Genomic DNA, 22,729 nt, shown 5'->3' on the forward strand with positions numbered 1-22,729 from the left:
TCCTACAGCGTGCTCCTACAGCAGAGGAAACGAGCCACCCGCCTAACTTTTAACGTAGCTATCTGAATTGTGATCCGAGCACTTACCAGTGACGGACGCAAAGCAGGTACTCACTCATTGACGTCAACAGGTTCCAGACATCCTTGCGTTTCATGTCCTCCTGGAGCGCAATCCTCTCTAGCGCGGACCGCCCGTTGAAATACTTCCAAAAAACGGGCCACGTGTTGGCGACTCGCTCGTCCCAGTCACCGCTGCCAGCGGCAGCATCCTTCTCACTAGCTCCTCCTCCGCCTCGTTGCACGCCGCCAACCCTGAGATGATGAGAAGGAGGCGGATGATGATGGAGATGATGATGATGGTGGTGATGGTGATGATTGTGACCACCACCGCCTCCACCGCTCGTAACTCCCGAGGGATCCTTTTTCGCCTCGGTGGATAACATCCCGCTGTTATCCTTGTTCTTGTTGGCCCGGTCCCGCAACCGCCGCCCGATGGCGCTCAGATAGAGGCTCTCCTTGCCCGTCGCCTTCTTAGCGTCGAGGATGATGTGCGGTGTCATGCCTTCGAGGTGGCGGGCGTGATTGACGCTAGGATGAGCTGTCTGCTGGGGCGGGGCCTTGCGCGCGTGGGCGGTGGCGCGCTCGGCGAGCTCGCGCGCGGCCTTGTCAGCGATGCGCTCGAGACGGGCCTTCTCGGCGGCCTGTTCGGCAGGGGTTGGCTGGTGGGGTTGAGGGGTCAAAGATAGGAGCAGCGTTGACGGTGGTGGTTCTGGGCTGCTCACGGTGTTGTTGTTGTTCGGTGTGAAGGAGGAAGGGGAAGTGGGAGTGGGAGGCGGGTTGTTGATGGCCGTGCTAGCGGTAGAGAGCTGAGATTCGGACCGGGTAGGGGTTCGCGTTATGGATGAGGAGTGGGAGAGGGAGAAGTCGCGGAAGGCGGAAGCCGTGCTTGGGGCTTCGTCGTAGAGCAGAGGGAGAAAGCCGGACCCGAAGCCGGCGACAGCTGCGTCGCCTAGCGCTGCTACGCCCGTGACTGAATCGACAGCTGCGTCGTCACTTTCTACGCTGCTGGGCTCGTGGCCCATGTTTTGGACTTGCTTTGCGCGGGCAATCTCGTCGGCTTCCAGCGCGTACTCGACCTCGTAGATGATCTCGGGCCAGACGATAACGTAGGCAAAGGTGCACAACTGCGTGACCCAGCCGCCACGCATCAGCCAGGCCAGCATGGCCATATAGACTGGGCGGTGGGCCTTGCTGGGGCAGTGCAGCTTGTATGGGCGAGGTGCAACGCTCAACTCGGCGAGGAAGTTGGGGAGCGCCGGTGAAAGTGGGAACTGGCGTGCCCACTGGGCGGTCGCCTGGGGCAGCTTGCGCAAGTCGCAATTGGGGCTGACGATGTACATATCGCGGGCGTGTAACGGTGGGATGGCAATGGCACGCCGCCAAAAGATAAAGTGCTGGGCGAATTTGCGCACCTGGGCTGGTGTAAGGACGTTGCTAGACTGTTGGCCGACTTGGTAGAAGCTATGCGCAGAAGTGGAAAACATGTAAGTCTCAGGGGTCGGGCTAGATAAGAGGTATGGCGACTTACGAGAGGGTCGGCTTGCAGTGCCGCACAAATTCAATCATGGCGAGCGTGGTCTCATCAGGGTCGCTCTGTAGCTCGGCTATGACCCTCTTCTCGTCCATCATAAGTAGGAGAGCAAAGTTCTTGTCAAGGAAGCCCGGCGTCTCAGCCGCTTCGTCGCCCATTAGCGAGTTCGCGGTGGTTAGCCAGAGGCCGCGCTGGCCTTCCTCGCCATCTTGCGGCAAGTCTGGTAGGTGGAACGGTACGGGGATCTGGACTGAATGGGTAACCATGCCTTCGATGGTGTCTAGCTGCAGGGCGGCAATCTTGTTTTGGGACACCGCCTCGTAGATGTCTTGCATCGACGCTGCTAGGGACGACGTGGACAGGATCTCCTCCCAGAGGGAGCTCATTTTCCTTTCTGCACGGCTCCTCCGTCAGCAGAGGTTGGGTAAGACGAGGAGGCCGGGTCACGCACTGTCTTCACGGCCCTTTTCCTTGAGCGCCAGAATCCTTTTGGACTCCTTCCAGACAAAATCACTCCGTTGCTGGCAGTACTTGTAGGCCTTGTTGATCTTCTTGATTATGTGTGTAAACATTATGTCGACGAGGCTCTTGACCTCGTGTTTCCTAGGGTTGAGGAAGAAAACCAGGTTGAACATGGTCATGGAGCTCTTTTTGTCTTCGGCCTCCTCGGCTGGCTTGGCCAGAGGCTTAAGTGTGTCTCTTGCTTCAATCTGCTCGGCCTCAGTTGCGCTCTTCTCGCCGCCGCTCTTGGCTGATCCGCCGGCATCTGTCGGAAGGCCATCCTCGTCCTCCCTTTTGGCGGGCCCGGCCTCCCCCTGCGACTGCCGCTGTTTCTGCGGCGTCTTGTTCTTCTTCTGCTTCCGCCACACGCCGTTCTCGGGCACGTAGACGGGGTACGAGACGCAATAAATGGGATCCAGAGACACCTGGAAAAGCCGCTTGTGGTATGCCCGGGCAGGGGTCAGGATGTTTTCCAGGTCCTTGGTTGGGAACCCGGCAACGTGCTCCCACGGCACGATCTGGGTGCCGCTCTCAGTGACGAGATGGTCGTCATGATTCCACTGGGCGAGCTCGGCGGCGTGCAGAGCAGAGGCGGCGCCTGTCTCGGGACCTTTATCGCGCGAGAAAGAGCCCGGGAGGATGTCGTCGTCCTCGTCAACATCGTTGCCGGCATCGGGATCCCGCCGAGAGCCCTCGGCCGGCAAAAGGCGCGGAGGGTAGTGGAAGACGAATCTCGGCCCGTCACGCGAGCGGTTGATGACGAGTGCGACGCCCAGGAAATTGTCCGGGTTTGGGAGAACGGGAAGTGCCATCATGCCACGATCATTTCAGGTGACACCAACAGCGTGACAGCTGGAAACGCTGGCACTTGGTCCCGTCGCTGGCAGGTCCCGGCGTGGGTCTCTCGTTGAGCTCTCACACCGCAACGCGACGAGTCGGCAGCGTTCCGGAGCTGCCAGAGGGGTGAGGGGGGAGGGGGGGGTGTTTCTTTTCCTTCCTTTTTCTTTCTTTTTTTTTTTTTTTTTTTTTTTTTAACCCCCTCACCATCGGCCAGGTCAGGCCATGCAATGGAGGGCTGAAGTGCCGAGACGAGGCAGGCATGGGCATGGGCAGGGACACGCGGGCCAAAGCAACGGCAGGGCAGCTGGGGTTCTGCAAGACGCTTGGGCCAATTTCACAAGCTCAACGAAAATTAACCTTTCTGGCCAGGGGAACAGGGGAACAAGGGAATCGTGGCGAGGGGTGACGAGGGTCCACCTGGAATTTCGTTCAAAAGGGACAACGGGGCAACTGATCGTGTGAGCGACGCTGGGCGCGAACCAAGCTGCTACCTCTCTCAACTCTTGCTCTCGCTCACTCGGAGCACGGCTGTAGGGCTCCTAAAGTCCGGTCATTTCCCGTTCCTTCGTTTGCGTGTTTGCTCTTCCCTGCAAGTTTCCTTGCCAACCCTCCCCCTCCAGCCGCTGTTCGACGGTTCGAGCTTCCTCCTTCATCACCACCAAAAGACCCCCGAATCTCTCTTCGTCCACCATGACTATCTGCAACGAGAATGGATTCCACCAGAATGGCGAGTTGAACGGCGGCGACCACCACATCCGCTACATCCCGCTCTCTTACGACGGTGCCGATTCTCGCGAATCAGCCCTTCGTCTCGTGCTAGCGATCCGCCCCGAGTGGAGCGAGCCCGTCTCGAACGTCGAGTTTGTCCGCTTCACCGACGGCATCACAAACACGCTGCTAAAGGCCGTCAATAAGCGGCCCGGCCTCACCAAGGACGAGGTGGACAGGGAGGCCATCCTCCTGCGGGCGTACGGCCATGGCACCGACGTCATCATCGATCGGCACCGCGAGACGCAGAACCACGAGCTGCTCATGAGGCACGGGCTGGCCCCGCAGCTTCTTGCGCGCTTTGAGAATGGCATGATGTACCGTTTCATCCAGGGCGCCGTCACCCAGCCCGAGGACCTGCGCAAGCCCGCCATCTACAAGGCCGTGGCGCGCCGTCTGGCGCAGTGGCACGCCGTTGTGCCCTGCATACCGGGGCGGACAGGCCACAGCCGCAAGAATTCGCGGGCCGACGGGGTTTCCGCCCTAGCTGCGCTGGACAGCAATCTCGGCGATGTCGAATTCCAGCAGGCGCTCGACGGCATCGCTCCGGGGAAGCCGCCCCCCAATGTCTGGACGGTGATGCAAAAGTGGATATTTGCCCTGCCGACCGAGACCGAGGCACAGCGGGCCCGCCAGGCTGCGCTGCAACAGGAGCTGACCACACTCGTTGCGGAGCTGAGTCAGCGGCCGAGCCTCGGTGTGAATGGGGTGAGTTGAACCTAGCTACGAGAACCGGGACCATGACGGGATGCTGACATTTGCCCCCCACCTCGGCAGCTCGTCTTTGCACATTGCGATCTCCTCAGCGGCAACGTGATTGTGCTGCCCAAGAGCGCGCACGCCGTAAATGGCGACGACAAGACCACGGAAACCGTGACCTTCATCGACTACGAATACGCCACGCCGTCGCCCGCCGCATTCGACCTCGCGAACCACTTTGCCGAGTGGGGCGGTTTTGACTGCGACTTCAGTGTGCTCCCGACACGTGCCCAGCGCCGCGAGTTCATCACCGAGTATATCCACGCCTACTTTAGCCAGCTGGAGAAGAAAACGCCCGGTGCCGCGGCTGGCGTGGACGAGGCCGCCGAGGTTGAGAAGCTGCTCAGCGAGGTGGACCATTTCCGGGGCGTGCCCGGCTTCTATTGGGGAATCTGGGCCCTGATCCAGGCCACCATCTCCGAGATCGACTTTGACTATGCGTCGTATGCCGAGACCAGGCTGGGTGAATACTACGCCTGGCGGGCCGAGGTGACGGGCGAGCGGCAGCGCTCTGGCAAAGAGATGCCGCTGCGAGAGAGGAGATGGGCCCAGGAGGAGTAAGTGGATGCGAATCCATGGTAGGCAACTGAGAAATCCTCGTTATCGAATCAAAATTCTTGCATGATTGCATTCTGCCCGCGAAAGGGCAGTCGGCGCATCAGGGGGTAGCATTATCATTCAGCTTCACGTGGGGATCTTTTTTAGCATGGGTAAAAGGGCGATCATTCAACATGGGGTCGGATATGCCCTTAACGATAGTTCATAGATGATTTTTTTTTTTTTCTTTCTTTTCTTTTTCTTTCCCCTATGGCAGGAATGGGGAGGAATTAGGGGATAGGGTAGATGGGGTATCTGTAAATGCAGCACGGCTGGAAATGGGAACATATATACATACTTTTCAACAATTTATTCAGGAGTTTGAGTTCTGGTTAGAATCACTATGGGTACAGGGGGCAAAAACCGCAGCTTTACAGGACTGGGTTTTGTCATAGATAATAACCGGTTGAAATGGTTGCGATAGCTAATTCGGTATCTGCAAGGTATTGTGCGTCATAGTCAGTACAAGAGTTGATGCTGACATCGGCCCCGTTTGTTTATCCCGGCAACCTTCCCCCAACTCCTCAATGCTAGCCAATGTTGAGAAGAACTATATGTATAGAACCCCGATGCCCGTTACGTGAAATGCAGTGTTGAACAATTTAGTCCCTTGCCCCGGACCATCACAGCTTTTACAACCTTAAGCCGACGAGCCATCGCCCTTCCAGTACCTCGTCGGCACAAACGGCATCTTGGTCACGACAGCCTCCCTCTGCCGCTTGCGCACAAGCACATCCACCTTGGTGCCCACCTTGTGGAACCCGTCCTTGATATAGCCCATGGCGATGTTCTTGCCCAGCGTCGGGCTCGGGCACCCGCTCGTGACGGTCCCGAGCTTGACCGGCTCCCCGCCGTCCTCGGGGTGGCTCAGGATCTCGGCGCCCTCTCTCGCCGGCGAGCCCTCCACGATCAGCCCGACCCGCCGGTACTGCACGCCAGCACCCCCTTTACTCCGCGGCACCAGCTGCTTAGCAATCACGTCGGCCCCGTAGAAGCCCGCGTCGGCCGTGCGCCGTTCCTTGGGGATGATCCAACTCAGTCCGGCCTCGACGGGCGTGGTCGAGTCATTCAGGTCGTGACCGTACAAGCACATGCCAGCCTCGAGGCGGAGGCTGTCACGCGCGCCGAGGCCCGCGAGCTGCACCCTCTCGGGGCCGCCCGTGGCCATGAGCGCCTCGGAGACGTCGACCGTCTCGTCGCCGGGGATTGAGATCTCGAAGCCGTCCTCACCCGTGTACCCGCCGCGGCTAATTAGCACGGGGCTGCTGATCTGGGCGCCGCCGCGGATCTTGAGCCTGGCAAAGGCCGACTGGCCAAAGAGCAACTTCTTCAGGTCCAGCTTGTCGGCGCCGTCCTCTAGGATTTGCGCCAGGATCGATTCCGCCTCCGGGCCTTGCAGCGCTACCAGACCCTGGCCAGCGAGCTGCTCCTCATGTACCTGCAGTTCTTCGTGGCCAGGCTCGGAATTCCACTTTGCTCTCTCCCGTTCGAGATAGGCATTGTCCTTGTCGCGGCAGGCGGCGTTGGTGACGACGTAGAAGCGCCCCTCGGACAGGCGAGTGATGATGGTGTCGTCGACGATGCCGCCCGAGCCGTCGGCCTGTAGAAAGCAGGAGAGGGTGCTCCGGTGTGGCTCCAGGGCCGCGACGCCGCTGGGGGTGATGCGCTGAAGGAATTGGGCGACGCCGGGCCCGGAAAACATGCGCTGCACCATGTGGCTGACGTCGAAGATGGAGCAGTGCTCACGCGTGAAGGCGTGCGACTGGCCCACCGAGAGGCTCGAGTATTGTACCGGCATGTAGTAGCCGCCAAAGGGGACCATCTTTGCGCCGTGAGCGAGATGGAAATCGTACAGTGGCGTTTTCTGGAGTCGGGCCTTGTCGGCGGAGCCGTCCGAGGAGGCGTTGGCGTCGGAGGATGCATTGCGGCTCTGGGCAACGCGGCCAAGTTGTCGCGGTGGGATCGTCGATGCGGATGCGGATGGGAGAGGCCGGTCTTGGTGTCTGGCAGAGTGCTGGAGGATGATGCGGGACTGGTAGCGCTTGGCGGTGTGCGCCTGGGTCCGGCAAGAGGCCCGGAGGGCCCTCGTGAGCTGCCTTGTGCTCTGCATTGCGGCCAATTGGACTGTCAATCGCGCGCTGTGTTGTTTTGCGGGAAGACGGCAAAGGGAGGGGGAGTGCCGGTTTAAGATGGAGCAAGGTGTGACTTCATCACCGCTCTATTCCGCGGTTTTGGCCGAGGAGCGAGGGCCGGGATCGGCCCGGCCTTGGCGTTGCTCGGCCTACCAAAATTCCCGGTCCATCCCCCATGTCCCCTAGACACGTCGTCTGGCCAGGCAGCTTTGCACCGTCTGCGCCTCTTGAAATTTACCTACGCGGATCATGGGATTGGCTGGCCCAGCTGCATTCGGTGGCATCTAGAACCCTCGGCCAGCCCGCTTCCGGACCGGCTTTACCACGGCGCCCGACGTGACCGTCTTTTTGTCCTTGGACGGCCCCGTCTTCTTTACCAGCTTCAGCTCCTCTTCCGCCTGCAGCCGATCCTCCTCCCGCTTCTTATCCGCCGCCATTTGCGCCTCGATTTCCATCTTTCTGTTGAACTCGGTCTCGGTGATGCGCTTCTCGCGTGCCGAGTACCCTTTCTCCTTAATCGAGTAGAACACGCCTCCCAGATCGGCCAACCAGTGGGGGTCCACCGATGTCACTGTCGACATGTACTCCTTGGACGTCAGGATCAGCTCGTGGTACACGACGTAGTCCGGCAAGAACCCCAGCCCGTAGAGCGCGCTGGTCGGGTGTAGCTGCACCGTGACGCTGGTGCGTAGGTTGATGTACTCGCCGATGCCCTTGACCTTTGCTGCCTGATGGTAGTAGCCTGAGCAGATGCATTTACGGATGACGTCCCAGTCGGTGCCGCAGCTGACCATCTCCATCTGCTGCATCTTCATGATGTCCAGCAGCTGGTCCCGCACCTCCTTAGCCCGCCGCAGCGACTTGGAGTGCAGAAAGTGCCGGACACACCAACCATCACTATAGCCGTTGGCTCTCCACTGCGTGTAGACGTGTAGATACGTGAGATGATCCGACTCGGGTACGAAAAATTTCTCGCGCGCCGCGTCTGACTCTTCCTGCCGTTCTTTGGGCCTGTAGAAGACGTTAGGGACGGAGAGCATCGAGACGATCGTCACCATCTCCTCGCTGCAGCCGTACTCTTCTGACATGATCAGGAGCTTGGCCAGAGACGGGTCCATAGGGAAGGCATTCATCTTGCGCCCAAGCCCGGTCAGCTCCCCCAGATTGTCAAGAGCACCCAGGGCCCACAGATCGAACAACGACGTCGTGATTGTGTCTTGGGGGGGTGGATCCATAAAGTCAAAGTCGAGCAGGTCCTTGACACCCAGGGACTTGAGCAGCAGGACGGTGTTGCTCAGGTTCGTCCGCTGAATTTCAGGGATGGTCTGAATGTACATCTCATCCCTGAATGCCTTTTCGGTGAAGAGGCGGTACGCCTGGCCGGGACCCGTCCGCCCCGCGCGGCCGGAGCGCTGCGCCGCATTTGCTTGCGAGATGGGCGTGATCTGGAGGGTATCCATGCCCATCCGGGGGTTATACACCTTGAGTTTGGAGTACCCCGCGTCGACGACGTACATGATGCCGTCGACCGTCAAGCTGGTCTCGGCAATGTTTGTCGCCACGATGCACTTCCGAACCCCTGGCGGCGCTCGATCAAAGATCTTAGCTTGCAGATCTGCAGGCATCTGACTGTAGATGGGGAGGATGCTGAGCTTTGGCGGATCGTTGAGAGCGTCCAGCCGCTCCCGGACAAGCTCGCACGTCACCTCGATGTCCTCCTGGCCCGTCATGAATACAAGAATGTCACCGGCTGGCTTCCCCACGTGGATGGCTAGAACCTGCTGCACGGCCTGGTCGACATAATCCTCGACAGGCGACCGGTGGAACATGACATCTACGGGAAATGTCCTCCCCGGGATGGTGAACTCGGGTGCGCCGCCATAGAAGTCGGAGAAGCGCTTCGAGTTCATCGTAGCCGACGTCACGATCAACTTCAGATCGCGCCGTCTCTGTAAGATCTTCTTGAAAAGGCCCATCAAGACATCTGTGTTGAGGGCTCTTTCGTGCGCCTCGTCCATAATGACGCATGAGTACCTATCGAGGTCCGGCTCGTTCAAAGACTCTCGAAGCAATACGCCGTCCGTCATATACTTGATGACCGTCTCTTTGCTAGTGCAGTCTTCGAAGCGGATCGCGTAGCCGACGGTGCTGCCGAGCTTCACCTCCATTTCCTCGGCGACACGTTTCGCAACACTCATCGCCGCCACTCTCCGGGGCTGTGTGCAGCCAATCATGCCCCTCTTGCCGTAGCCGTCCTCATACAGGAATTGCGTGAGCTGCGTCGTCTTGCCAGATCCCGTCTCTCCGATAACGATCACCACCTGGTTGTCTCGGATGACGCGCAACAAGTCTTCTCGTACAGCAAACGCCGGCAGAAATTCCCGTTGCTCTCTCAACGTCTTGCTCTGGCTAAAGCTGCTTGCACCCTCGGATTTCTTCAAATGCTCGCTGAACTTGTTGGAGGTTTGAGCCTTGGAAGAATCTTCGCTGGCAATGGGAAGTGCGCTGTCGGTGTCCTCCTCCTTAACGCCCATCAGGTTGCCCAGCGCGGTGCCAGCCATGCTTGTAGCTTCTTGAGCCTGCCGCGCGCGCTCGCGCTGCTGTCTACGTTCTCTGACAACCCTGCTCCCCTTCCTGCTGAAGACTGCCATGTCGCTCTGGGCGTCGCGAACAGCTGGGACCGGGTCGAGCTGCTTGGTGAAGACCGTCCGTCCGTCCAGGAAAGGGGGCCGCAGATCGTGAACGAGAAGGTGCACGCGCGTGCCCTCCTGGTCATCCTCGAAATCGTGGCCCATGTCCCTCCTCTGCGCTACACCCGAAGTGAGCATCCGGTTCGTCTCCCAAGCATCGACATCTTTCTGTTTCTGTATCTGTCGCGCGCTCATTCCTCGCGAGAATTGGCCTATCTTCTTCTCCACCATTGCGGCTTCCCTTTCCTGGGCCGCCCAGCCGCTGTCATCGCCAAAGGGGTTATGGGTGTCGTCACCAAAGGTGTGGCCGCCGAGATCGTCGTCACCACCATACCAGTCGCGATCCAGCGCATTGACGGCGTCTTGGTCGTCTATGCCGGCCTCCGGGCCGTCAAACCCCCGCTGCCGCGGTGTCTCGGCTCCCGCAAGCCGGGACCCAGCGCGAGGGGTCGAACTTCGGGGGTTGAAGGTGCCATTGCTCCTGTTTTGGGTGCGTGATGGCAGGTCGCCGAATCGATCGTCTGAACGGAGGGGGTTGAAGTCGAGCTTCCTTCGCTTCACGGTGCGGTCGTCCTCGTGGTCGCGGCCCATGACAGTACGGTTGCGAGGGATGTGGATTGTTTTGTCTGGATCTGCGGACTCCGGCCCGTTGTCCGAACAATTGGTTGCTTGTTGACTTTGACCGCCAAAGGAACACCCAAAGCTCGGGTCCAACAATGCTGGGGTGGAAGAAAATTGTGTGGGGCGCCGCCAACGTCGATAAGATAAGCCCCTCTGTCCAGTCCCACTAAAAAGTTGGAGGAAATCTTCGATTCTACGCCCAGGGTACCAGCGACAGCCCGTTCTCCTTCGAGACGTTAGTGGGTGCGCTTTGTTTCCAAGATGTCTATGATTACAACTACCGCCTGGGTTCCGCGGGGCTTTGCGGCGCCCTTCCCGACAAAATACAACTTCGATGAGGAAGAATTCGAGCGTATTGCGGCATTAGCAAAGTTGCAGCTTGAAGACGCAAAGGAGGACCTAGAAGAGGCGCAAGAGAAAGAGGAAGAGTCGGAAAAGGTCTCAAAAAAGAAGGAGTCCCCGGACAAAGCCGATGATGGCTCAGAGTTCGTGCCCCTTGCGCACTGCGGTCTCAGAGGCCTCCGCTGACACCGCTCGGCAGCGTCGAGATTGACGACGACCTAAAGGAGTATGACCTCGAGCACTACGACGATGACGACAATGGAGACCAGGGGGAAGGCCAATCCATGGGCATGTTCGGGAATATCAAGTCGCTGGCCTACTACGAGTCCAATAAGGACGACCCGTACATCACCTTGAAGGACGACGCCGAAGATGACGAAGAGGAGCGTGAGGAACTCCAAATCCTTGCAACAGACAACTTGTTATTAGCCGCCAAGGTTGAGGACGAGCTCGCCCATTTAGAGGTCTACGTGTACGAGGACGAGGCCGACAACCTCTACGTTCACCACGACATTATGCTTCCCGCGATACCTCTGTGCGTCGAGTGGCTGGATATTCCGGTCTCTAAGCCCGGCGTCGAGAAAGACTCGGTTGCAAATTTTGTTGCCATCGGCACCTTCGACCCGGATATCGAGATCTGGGACCTTGACACGGTGGATTGCATGTATCCCAACGCCATCTTGGGCCAAGGGGCGAATGCCGAGGAGGACAAGAAGAAAACGAAAAAGAAAAAGAAGTCCAAGAAGGCGAACGACGAATATCACGTCGATGCCGTGCTGTCTCTGGCCGCGAACAGGAAACACCGGAATCTGCTAGCCTCGGCATCTGCGGACAAGACAGTGAAGCTATGGGATCTGCACACGGCCAAGTGCGCAAAGTCGTATACTTACCACACCGACAAGGTTTGCTCGCTGGCTTGGCATTCAGTCGAGTCGACGGTGCTACTTAGTGGTAGCTATGACCGCACAGCCGCCATTGCCGACATGCGCGCGCCTGGCGAGCAGCCTATGAGGGCGGGTGTGGAGAGCGACATTGAGACAGTAAGGTGGGATCCCCACGACCCCAACTTCTTTTACGTTTCGACCGAGCGAGGCATCATCCACTACTTTGACATCCGAAACGCGTCCAAAGACCCCTCTGCTAGCAAATCGGTCTGGAAGCTGCAGGCTCACGATGAGTCTGTGTCCTCGTTCGACCTGAACCCTGCGATCCCCGGTTTCATGGCAACAGGGTCTACGGACAGGACGGTCAAGCTATGGAACATCAACTCGGAGGGGCCGTCCCTTGTGGTCTCTCGCGACTTTGATGTCGGCAAGGTATTTTCCACTACCTTTGCCCCTGACGCAGAAGTCGCCTTTAGACTCGCGGTTGCCGGGAGCAAGGGAACTGTGTCTATCTGGGATACAAGTACGAACCCTGGTGTCCGGAGAGCTTTTGCTCACAAACTTCCCAACAAGCCTGTCGGAGAGAAGGAGGTTGAGGATCGTTTGGTTGGCGTGGAAGATGACGAAAGCAGCAGCAGCGATGAGGAGGACGACGAAGGCGAGGGTGGAGCCGGGGTGGACGGAGACTCAATGGATGAAGACGAAGACTGATGGCTGTTCAGGTTCAACTAAATGCAGGTCTGCCCAAAACTCGAATGCCTGATGAGGCAAGCATCAGAGCATAGACTGGAGAAGTTCCCCCGGTTATGAGATGACCAACCCGAATAAAATAATCCAGGCAAGCCCTCGTATATTCGTCTGTAATACTTGAGGTGCAAAGCTGGCATGAGAATGACGTCCGAATTTCTATGCATCTCCAAGCATAGAGCCTCCATTACGCGGCATGTTTGAGATCACGGTCATCTCAAGTGTCCCATGTCAAAGCAGGCAAATGCAGCAAACTAGTGGGTTGAATCTGCCAGTTCCCGACTAAGTTCCTTTCCGTGAACGTGAATGAGCATCCATCTAATGAGCTGACAAACAATTCCGCATAAGGAGGATAGTCGACGGAGCCAACTCATGCATTGCATTGCTTACTTCGCCATGGGGATGGTCGGGATGGCATAGGGCTAATTGGCCGGTGTGGAGTGCCTGGTTCCGATCACCAGTTCATCCCCCCTCGGTTGATTCACGCCACGATTGAGGCGCACAGACAGGGTTTGAAGGAATATGTGGTATTCCTCGTTACTGGACATAAGCTACTGCTTGCGCCGCATATATAACCTTACACAGCATATAATAATCAATCAAGTAGGTTTTTTTTAAAGAAGGGCGTTCTAAATGGGAAAGCGACGTTTTCTTTACGTTCGGAGCTGGGAGACGGCTTCTGCGCCTCATGAGGAGCGCCTACTCCACGTGGAATCCATGAGCGGCGTGCTCCCCCACAAGACGGGAGTTAGCGCTTGATCGGGGCCCCGTGAATCCACAGACCGGCGCTATGGAAAATCTTCAGGCCTGATCGACCATCTCAACTCCCGAATGGACCAAGAACAGCCGCGCGCGCACGGTGAAGAAACAAGACACGCATCTCCTGATGGCTGTTTGGCCGGTTTCAGCATGGGACGCTTTCCACTTTCCAGAAGCAACCGCCAGGGGAGAACACTTGGCCAATCAAGAAGTCCTATAGCATGTTAGCTCTGTTTCAACTGCAGGAACAGATGCCAGTGGAGGGAAAACGCAGCAACGAGGGGGGAGCGGCGGGGTGGCCACCAGCCCTTGTCACGCACCAACGCGCAGCCTATCAGACTGCATGACGTGCGAAACGCTCGGGTCTCCCCGTTTCTCCCACCTGAAATGCCGCGATCATGTTTCCGCCGGAGGCCTGGAACCGAGAAACATGATTGTGCTTTCTCTCCTTGCTTGCGCTAGGCAGGCGAAACGCCATGAGTCCAACGATGGATCATAGGCCTTCGGCTGTTGACAACGCGACGTTGATCTTGCTCCTTAAGAGCGAACGGCCTGAGGACCCCTTGCGGGAACGCAGGAACCGCACCCCGCGCATGCCGCAACCCTGTCCTAACCTCCCAGTCGGCCTATGAGAACAGCTAACGGTCAATTGACTTGCAGCACGCCAAACCCTTGCGTGCTATGGGGCGCGAAGCCAGGCACAAAAAAATTCTTTTTCCCTATGGCATTTCACAGTCGGGAGGCTTGGTTAATTCCCATATTCCTCCCCAAGCTCGACACTCCCGCATCGTTTTCCAGCTGCCACCAGCAGCAAAAATTTGAACTGCCATCCGTCGCCACCTCCGAAACCTGAAAGGGGGATGGGAGATCAAAGGTGCAGTGACTCCGGGACCCCTCAATCTCCATTGGCCTGGTTGGACGGCCGGCGCTGGCAATGGAAGAACGGCGCGACCAGGCCCAGTGGGATCCCAGTCCGGTGAACGCAGCCCGGGGCCTGGGCAAAATGCATCAACAAGGACCTATCCCCTGGTTGGGAAATCTAGGCCGCGTGGGAGGCAGACCCCTTTCGTGGTGTACCGGTACTTCCTCTATCGCGCTACATCAGGCGAAACCTGCCGTATCCGTTACCCACTCACTTGGCTCTCCCGCGCCGAGAGTTGGTGCTTCTCCCCAACTCACAGGGCCTTTAATGTTTGTCCCCTCCCAGACGATGCTACCTATCTTTCCCTTCGGTCCCATCCCACGACCCTTGCCTCCACGTTACTCTCCTTCAACAATCGTTACTGCGCTTCTCAGAGTTCCTCATCGCGGGCTCATTTGGACTCGAGAAGCAAGTTTCATTCCTTTCATACAAGCGTCTCGCACGCTTCTCCCCTAGAGGAGCCGACCGAACCGCGTTCATACCTGCCATCATCGCCTTCGGGCCCAACACACGTTCCCTCTCCAAAAAGCCTTTGCGCGGACTTGAATCGACGGCATCAAAGACCGTTGAAACGGGCTGGATCCGACGCGCACCCCAACAAACCCGGATTTTCGTGGATCTTTGTTGGAGACAATCATCGTTGCTTTTATTCGCGACTTTCTTTTTTGATCCGCTTGGTCGACTCGATACACAAATACGCTGCTCTCGGCCGATTAAACTAAAATTCTCTTGAATCAACCCGGTCACATTCAGCAGGAGGATATTCTACGGACTGGTCCAACTGCTCGGAAATTCGGTCATGTGGTTGGAGACGGACAGACAACTTCTTTCAGCTTGACGAGAGCATTTCGCCCTGACTTGCTTGAGTCTTTTTGATAGGGCGTGGGAGCTCAGTATTTTAGTCTTTCCCCAAGAGGTGTGTACGGAAACGGGCAGGAGCTCATCCAGCGCAACGTCACACCCACACGGCATCACAAGACTTGCCATCACCATCACCATCCCAACAATTTGTCCACTCAGGAAACAACCCCACTTCTCCGGCTTTGGGCTCTCCCTTTCCAGCACTTCCCTACATTCGTCAGCCTAGGATTTCCAGTTGGCGCTCCTCGGCTACTTGTTCTTCCTTGAGTGGAAGGCCGAGTAAATCCGGGATATCATTTGCGTCCTCGTTTCGTCGTCGAGGCCCCGAGTGCGTTGCCTTTTTCCACGCCTAGTCGCTTAACCACATCTAGTTCTGTATTCGGGATTCGGCGACATGTCGATTGCGAGGGCGTTCACGACCCGGCGGGTCAAGCAGAGTCTTCAGACCGCCGATCTAGAGCAGGCCTCTCAAAGGAGCAACATGAAAAAGGGATCGGTCGGTTCAATTCGACACAAGATCTCGAGCCCGGTCGAGCTCATTCACACCACCAACATGTTGTCATATAATGCGCCGGATATCAACCTGAAGACGGCATCCTCAACAGGCTCCTCGCATAGATCTGACGACGACATGTCGGACAGTCACACGACCGGCTCGACCCCGCCTACCAGCCCTGATGTCGAGTCGTCTCCCAAGAGGTCTCCAAACCCCAAGAGGTCCCTCTCTCCGGAACCGAACCACCTGTCGTCCTACTTTACCGCCCCTAGCCAGATCGTTGAGAGGCCGGCCGCACAACCCGAGGCGCCCGTGGTTCCCCAACGCGCGCCCTCTCACGCGAAGAAGCCATACAACACCCTTGGACGGCAGCGTTCTGCCTCTGGAATGTCCGAGCAGTCGCAGCGCACCGTTTCGACAAAAGCAAGCTTCACCTTCTCGCGATCGTCGTCTACCAGCACGAGCACCACAGCCACGTCTCATAGCTCGGTACCGCCGCCGCATCATAGGGCCAAGCCTTCCGGACCTACCGCCCCGCCTGCTCCTTCATTCCCCGCAAAATCGACGCCTCAGTCGCAGCAGCAACCGCAGCAGCACAGGAAAGACTATTCGCAATCGCAGCATCCCTTTGGGCCAGAGCTGGCACAGGTGTCCGAAATTGCCGAGGAGTACGGTGTCAAGGAGCAGGTCAACGTGGTCGACGCGGAAGAGCAGTCGATGCTGAACAAGGGCCTGCTCAAGTTTAGCGCTGAAGAGTATCTGGGTGAGATCCGAGGCATGTTTGCCAACTTCTTTTTGGCGCAACCGGGCCCGAATCCGAATGCCGGGTGGATCTGATTTGGCAGTACCGGACGGGACCGGCGCGGCGGATATCCCGCACTACGCGTACGCACGACACACAAAATTCTCTGTACATATTTCTACATGGGTGTTTGTGGGCGCCGGAAGGCTTTGGCATGCCCACGGGTCTATGCAGGTCGTGGGCTTTGCTTGAGAGGGTGGCCATTCAGCAGGCTGCAAGGGAGAACGGGAGGCTTATCTCTGACGATATTTGGGTTGGTTTGCCTTGATCTTGGCTGGCTGTATCGGGGCACATTAAGGGAGAAGGGTGGGTCTTTTCTGCAGTCAAGGATAAGGGGTACATGGACCGAAGCCGCGTGCTCTGCTGTCCTCAGCGGGACAACATTTACATAAAAGCATGACTTGGAAAACACGAGTGGTGCACCGGCGTTGGACAGACTACTCCTTGTCTTTTTTTTTTTTTTTTTTCCTTGTTTTCTTTTTACCTGATTTAAGTTCCGAGATACTCCCTCTGCCTTTCTGAACGAATGGCGGTAAACATTGCCATGCTTTTGCAATTCGCAATGCTTCGTAATACCAGTTAGGTGCTCTCGCTGATCTCTGCCAGAGTGAATGAAGCCTAACATAGCCAGATACGGCCGTTAAGTGGCCAGGCCTTGGGAATCGTGGACCGGTACACTAAAATAGTATCCTGCAGGCTGGCTGGCTGCAGTTGGACCTGTAGTTCATCCGTCATCCGTTACTTTGTCCTGTAGGATATTGGTAGGAACATCAGATGACATGCGTGCCCTGACCAGAACCTACATTTCTTCGCATGCCAACAACTCACGAGGCGGCTAAGACGCAATACTAAGCCCTACTAGAAAACACCTTGTTTAACATGAAAGAACTTGGCCCTCAGTCCATCGCATCATGCTGAGCTACATAAAGATGATACTGACAACGGATTTCCAGGTTCAACAGGAATGGTGGGACGGATACCGATCGTGCCACGTATAAGGCACTAAGCCGTGGCCTCGAGGAACACGGCAGCTGGATCGCAAGAGGCAGGGGGCGAATAACACCGATGTCGGCCGGTCCGTGGCCTCGTGCTCAATCCGGTGACGTGACGAGCGTGACCATGTAACGTTGAATGGTACTGTGCATGTGGACCACGGAAACGGCCACCTGTCGCCATCACCTGTCATTCAGGCGGGAAGCCCGTGGTTGGGGATGCTATTCTATTCATATATTCTAGAATGACAAAAAGGAATAAAAGGTGTTGCGGTTGACCCGGTAGACAAGTGAGGCGGTCCGTAGAGCGGGTCGGGATCGGCCGGGTCGATCGGTGGGTCCCGGGATTTACACCGACCAGGCCGGAAGATCCGGCCGGTCGGTTGGATCGATCAGTTCGGCCGGGCTCTGACCCGCCGGTATGGGATAATTATATTCATCTAGAGGCCAACATGCAGTAGCCCAGACCAATATAAACTAACGTTAAGGCTCTTTTGGGCTACCTGGCAGTGTTCCATACGTGCTCTACCTCGAGCCCTCGATACACGAGTCTACGCGGGAAGATTTTATACTTTCTCCAATGCAGAAGATACTGCTGCATTCGTGGGGTTGTAACCCGGGGCATGCTGATGCGCGACTGAACGTTGATGGGTGAGACGTTTTGTATGTTGGCCGTGTGCAGGATGCGTCGCTTGGAATTGAAAGTATTTTTGGCCCAAAAACGTCATGGTTAGGAGCTATCTCGGGCGTTTGACAGCCTAGCTCGTACGCTGCGGCATTCTCAGGGTTAGGGTTACCTCCCGGCTCTGAACTAGATTCTGTCTAGCGGTTTCGTCAACTAATCAACAACGCCCTTTGTGATGCGCCACCTCCATCATCCTTTCCACCAACAACAACAACAACAACATGGCAACCGCCAGCCCTGAATCTGAACCTCAATCTCAGGTGGTGTTTCGACCGGGGAAAAAGAAGAAGATTTATCGCCGGCGCCCGGGAGACTCAGAAAACACAATCAGCAGCAACGGCGAGAATACCGTCGACACTACCCCGACCGCAACGATTAGCACACCTGTTACGCCCACCCAGCAGGACGAGAGTGAGGAGGGCCTCTCAGTTGCTGAGGTATTACGCCTTCGGAATGCCAGGAAGCACAAACATGGCGGCGTTGGTTTCCGCGCCGTGCCATCCTCTCTCGGCGACGGCAGAGCCGCAAGCGAAGACAACACGGAGCGGAGATTGGTCCTTCACGACAACGCAGAGGCACAGCCAGGCGCCGAAACAGCCATCATTGGCGGTATCTCCAAGCGCTTTGCACCGCAGACCGGTCTAGCAGGCGAGCTAGTCAACAAGCATATGTGAGTAGCACCCACGCCAAGGGCCAGAAACGGGGCAAACTTAGGCGAGCAGTGACTGATCAAGCAAGGGAGGAATACGTAGAATCCGAGTTGGCTAGACGAAAGCGGCTTGCCGCAGGCGCATCCGCACAACAACAACAGCAGCAGCAGCAGCAGCAGCAGCAGATGTTCGAGTACAACTTTACCTCTACAGCCGATGTTCAACCAGGCGCGAGTTTAACGGTTGCCGGCCGGCAAGCCGACTCCCAGCGCGTATTACAAGGTCGGCTCCTGGAAATCGACCTCGGCGAGGAGGCACGCGCGCGGAATGTCGAGATGACCGAGCGCGCGAGAAGGCGACTCCAAGGCCAGATCGACGAGGAGGAGCAAGAGGAGAGCAAGGGACGGCCCAGGAAGACTCGTGTCGGACGAGATGGAAAACCCCTGCGATCAAGGAATCGCCGGGGAAGCGACGATATCAAGCGAGACCAGCTCGTCGAGGAATTCTTGAGTGAGAACAGACGTAAGCTACCAACCTCGCCGATGCTGACAACCAAGCTAATCATGACCTCTAGTCGACGTCTACGACATGCAATCAGAGCAAGCGGCCAATGCGGCTGGTTTAGACGAGGAGGACGTCGGTGCTGCCGACGACCGGATCGCCGAAGAATTCCGGCGCGAGTTTATGGAAGCTATGGCGCAGCGGAACCGGAGGCGGACCCGGACGCAGAACACCAAACCCGGTGTCAAGAAACCCGAAGAGATTCTCCGGGGGCCGAAGCTGGGCGGCAGCCGCAACGCGAGAGCAGCCATGCGGGATCTGTTGCTCAAGGAGCAAGCAAGCAAGCGGAAATGATGCGGCTCTCAAACATCGCCGCCAACGTTTGGCGCTCACTGACACTCTGGGGCCAAATTTCGGGACAAGTTGCGAATCCGGCGCCAAAGCCGGCGACTAAATCCTTCCAGACTTGGGTGGCCCACTCGATTTGCAGGATAGGCAGGATTTCATACCAGGGCAGCGTTTCAAAATTTATCATCCCATCAAAACAACGATGCTTTTGTTGTTCGACATGTTCGCACAACATACCGCAACCTATGTCGTGCAGCGCCATCTGTCGCTTCGGAGCTGAAAGCCATCCATGGGGGTCCAGACGATGGAGAAATCACGTGGTGAGAATGGCGGAGACCGAAATGGATCTGGAAGGTGCCAAGACAGTCAGCCCAGTGCCAAACCCGCAGATTAATGCCAAAACCCCGAGATCAGCCTCTCCAACCAAACTATCCGATGCACACTAGTGTACACTATAACTATGACAAGAAGATCGGGGCCGGAAACAGCTCAGCCACCGGGGTCCTTTGTCTGACAACCAGACCCCGCAGCGCGCAAAGCTCATCGACACTGTGTTCCCCGCGTTCTTTTTAGAAGCAATAACCGTGCATAGCGTCGTACTTATCGCGGCAATTTTGACAGTCCGTCCTTCTGCTGACGAGTTGGTTTGTCTTATATTGCAGCGGGATAACCCCGAGCGCCACGTCTGGTGCCTATCCAGCGTTCGGCATAATGTATGGCGGACGGATTACGGTGCGGATACTATATTAGGGGCTTTCGCGGGTTCCGGGAGGGAGAAGGATTGGCCCCAGCTGCGGATCACACGCCGCGTACGATTACTCCGTGCTGTGCAACACTCGAAGCACGTCAATCCAGTCATGGACTGAGCTGGCCGAGAAGGAAAAGCGAAGGAAGAAAAAAAAAAAAATGCAAATCGAGAGATGGGACGGCTTTTTGTTTGCAATTTCATAGCTGTGCACTGTATGTGTATATAACTTAACTCACAGTCCCGACGCCAACGGCCGTTTCGCTCAGGTTTCCAATAGCGTTGGCTCGGCCCTGCCATGTGCGTGGGGTTGTCAGGTTGGGGGACTAAAAGAAAAAAAAGACCATGCAGCTCTCGAGACGTCGTGCCACTTTGGGCAGGTGTGGGTTGTCGAGCAGCGCGTCTGGTTGGTGAAGCTGCGCCTCGCCAGCCTTTGGCTATGCCCTGAACAGCCAGTGGCACTGCTGGGGTTGGAGCGAGTGCGCAATCCTTCCATCTCAGCTGGGCGCTTGCTGGGGTCGGGCCGAGTACCGTGTTGTGACTGGGTGTCTTGTCTCTCTCTCTGTGTATGTGGTGTGTGTGTGTGTGGGCGTGCTGACACGGAGCCTTGTCGCTCTTCCCACACACGGTCTCCTCAATCCACCGAAGGTCGACAACTTTTTCCATTCCGTTCATCAACTAGTCCGCGCGATTGACGACAAGTCCGCATTGAGAAAGCGTACGGGCCCACCATAACCACAGCGACGACCGAACCTTTAAGACTCTGGGCGTGCCATGATCCCCCGACTTTGAACGGTAGAACACGAACCTCGAGATTTGGCGACGCCTCGAAGGCTGCACAGCTGCCGACCGGCGACTATGAGGATACCAGCGGGGAGGTGTTGGCTGGTGGCGGCTGCCCTGGTGCTGGGGACCACAAATGGACAAAATCACGTCACGTTTACAAATCTCCACGGTCCTAACGGCCTGGCAATCTTCGAATTGAACGCCACTCCACGGGTATTTGAATGGATCACTTTGGGCATCACGGTCGACGAAATCAGATTAATGCAGGACATTGAGGGGGGGGTGTCGGAGCTAGTCGCAAATGGATGGGGATCCTCGAAGGACAGTATGAATCCTCCCGAACCGCTACCTTCAGGGACACCATCCGAAGACCTCCAGGAGAACATGAAGAGGCAGCAGGGCGCTGGCGTGCTCGTTGGTGGGTATCTTCTGACTTCCGTGATGCAAATCGGCGGATGATATTGACACATCCCGATAGTTTCTTCGAACGAGTCGGGGGGCAACGTAACCATCACTCAGGACCTCGTCCGAGGCAGGGCAGAGAGGCCGCTGTTTTTCGAAGCCAGGTGGGCGGGTGGCGAGAGCTACAGCAGAGTTTTCGCATTCGCCGACCCCAATCGCATTGCCGAGTTTGCCCGGTCCAACGACGCGACCTACAGAAATGATTCTAGTCATAGACCAGAAAATATCCACCAAGCGAATCCCACCGTTGGCCAACCGGGCGGTACTGGTACCGGTACCGGTATCGGCACCGGTACAAGTACCTCGACGGCCATCGTAGGTAGCCCCAGCGAGGCTGCCGGGCGAAGCGCGAGCGGCGGGCTACCATTGGGCGCCGTGATCGGCATAGCCGTTGGCTGTGGTATCGTTGGCCTAGCCGTCGTCTTCGCGCTTGTATGGTTCTTGGTGCGCCGGCACCAGAAACAGAAGACTCTGCTGCCCGTGGGCTCGTATGCCTCCGGCAACCGCGCCGATGATCTGATAGCCGAGAAGGAAGCCAGCGCCGACGCCGACGCGTCACCGCATTCACCGTATTCCGACGATGGGGGTGCCGCGGCCGGCGCACCCCACCCAGAAGGTCCGGCAGCCACCGTGGTCGCTGGTGCGCTGCATCGTCAACACCCGCAGGATCAGCCGCGGTCGTTCACCCCGTACTCAGATCGCCCGAGCGGCGTCGGCGTCGGCGCTGGCGCCGGGACACCTAGCACCCGTGCCGCTTCGGTCACTCAGACCGACGAGGCACGCATCAGCATACCAAGTCCTACCCCGGGCCGGGCGACGCCGCGCGCGCTAACGACGCCGTATGCTCACTTGGTGGAGGAGGGCATGACTGAGGAGGAGATCCGGAGGCTGGAAGACGAGGAGCGGCAGCTGGACGCCGCCATCGAGCAAGCAGGAAGACGTTGAGTCGTCAGCTCAATTGTCTCAACAGGGGCGTTCCGTGATTTTGTTTTTCTCTTCCTATTCCGTATTTTCGCAAAGTTCCATCGTTTATTTAAAGTTACCCTGGGAACTTCTACGGAGTTCATCTCGGTTCATGGTGTTAGGGAGGGAATACTGCGCAAGGCATTGGACCGTCGTTCGTTCTATAGGCACTCACGACACTGCACAGACAAACCCCCCGCTCTCCGCTTTTGGTGCTAGCTTTGAATTAGGGGCCGTATGAAGGCGCGATGGAGACGTCATGGTGGGAGAACCACTCTCATATGGT

General features: G+C 57.3%; 8 protein-coding genes across 8 annotated transcripts; 5 read left to right on the plus strand and 3 right to left on the minus strand.

Annotated features, from left to right (window-relative positions):
* Positions 1-82: 82 nt before the first annotated feature.
* On the minus strand, positions 83-2,903 carry npr3 (Nitrogen permease regulator 3; the record flags this gene model as incomplete). Its single annotated transcript, XM_071056870.1, has 3 exons — positions 83-1,520; positions 1,588-1,984; positions 2,042-2,903. The coding sequence occupies 3 exons, from the start codon at positions 2,901-2,903 to the stop codon at positions 83-85; spliced, it is 2,697 nt and encodes an 898-aa protein (XP_070912971.1).
* A 718-nt stretch (positions 2,904-3,621) lies between these two features.
* On the plus strand, positions 3,622-5,019 carry MFIFM68171_01449 (ethanolamine kinase; the record flags this gene model as incomplete). The annotated part of the gene is made up of 2 exons (XM_071056871.1): positions 3,622-4,407; positions 4,477-5,019. The coding sequence occupies 2 exons, from the start codon at positions 3,622-3,624 to the stop codon at positions 5,017-5,019; spliced, it is 1,329 nt and encodes a 442-aa protein (XP_070912972.1).
* Positions 5,020-5,695: 676 nt separating this feature from the next.
* On the minus strand, positions 5,696-7,165 carry GCV1 (Aminomethyltransferase, mitochondrial; the record flags this gene model as incomplete). The annotated part of the gene is made up of 1 exon (XM_071056872.1): positions 5,696-7,165. One exon carries the CDS (start codon positions 7,163-7,165, stop codon positions 5,696-5,698), a length of 1,470 nt encoding a protein of 489 aa, XP_070912973.1.
* A 306-nt stretch (positions 7,166-7,471) lies between these two features.
* Positions 7,472-10,468, minus strand: PRP16 (DEAH-box RNA helicase prp16; the record flags this gene model as incomplete). The annotated part of the gene is made up of 1 exon (XM_071056873.1): positions 7,472-10,468. One exon carries the CDS (start codon positions 10,466-10,468, stop codon positions 7,472-7,474), a length of 2,997 nt encoding a protein of 998 aa, XP_070912974.1.
* Positions 10,469-10,759: 291 nt separating this feature from the next.
* On the plus strand, positions 10,760-12,435 carry PWP1 (rRNA-processing protein; the record flags this gene model as incomplete). Its single annotated transcript, XM_071056874.1, has 2 exons — positions 10,760-10,983; positions 11,040-12,435. 2 exons carry the CDS (start codon positions 10,760-10,762, stop codon positions 12,433-12,435), a joined length of 1,620 nt encoding a protein of 539 aa, XP_070912975.1.
* A 2,972-nt stretch (positions 12,436-15,407) lies between these two features.
* On the plus strand, positions 15,408-16,346 carry MFIFM68171_01453 (uncharacterized protein; the record flags this gene model as incomplete). Its single annotated transcript, XM_071056875.1, has 1 exon — positions 15,408-16,346. One exon carries the CDS (start codon positions 15,408-15,410, stop codon positions 16,344-16,346), a length of 939 nt encoding a protein of 312 aa, XP_070912976.1.
* A 1,863-nt stretch (positions 16,347-18,209) lies between these two features.
* On the plus strand, positions 18,210-19,493 carry MFIFM68171_01454 (Hepatocellular carcinoma-associated antigen 59-domain-containing protein; the record flags this gene model as incomplete). The annotated part of the gene is made up of 3 exons (XM_071056876.1): positions 18,210-18,658; positions 18,727-19,160; positions 19,213-19,493. The coding sequence occupies 3 exons, from the start codon at positions 18,210-18,212 to the stop codon at positions 19,491-19,493; spliced, it is 1,164 nt and encodes a 387-aa protein (XP_070912977.1).
* A 1,597-nt stretch (positions 19,494-21,090) lies between these two features.
* On the plus strand, positions 21,091-22,425 carry MFIFM68171_01455 (uncharacterized protein; the record flags this gene model as incomplete). Its single annotated transcript, XM_071056877.1, has 2 exons — positions 21,091-21,436; positions 21,497-22,425. The coding sequence occupies 2 exons, from the start codon at positions 21,091-21,093 to the stop codon at positions 22,423-22,425; spliced, it is 1,275 nt and encodes a 424-aa protein (XP_070912978.1).
* Positions 22,426-22,729: the final 304 nt, after the last annotated feature.

This window comes from Madurella fahalii (assembly GCF_045866475.1).
Source record: "Madurella fahalii IFM 68171 DNA, scaffold_1, whole genome shotgun sequence".
Classification (NCBI taxonomy): domain Eukaryota; kingdom Fungi; phylum Ascomycota; class Sordariomycetes; order Sordariales; genus Madurella; species Madurella fahalii.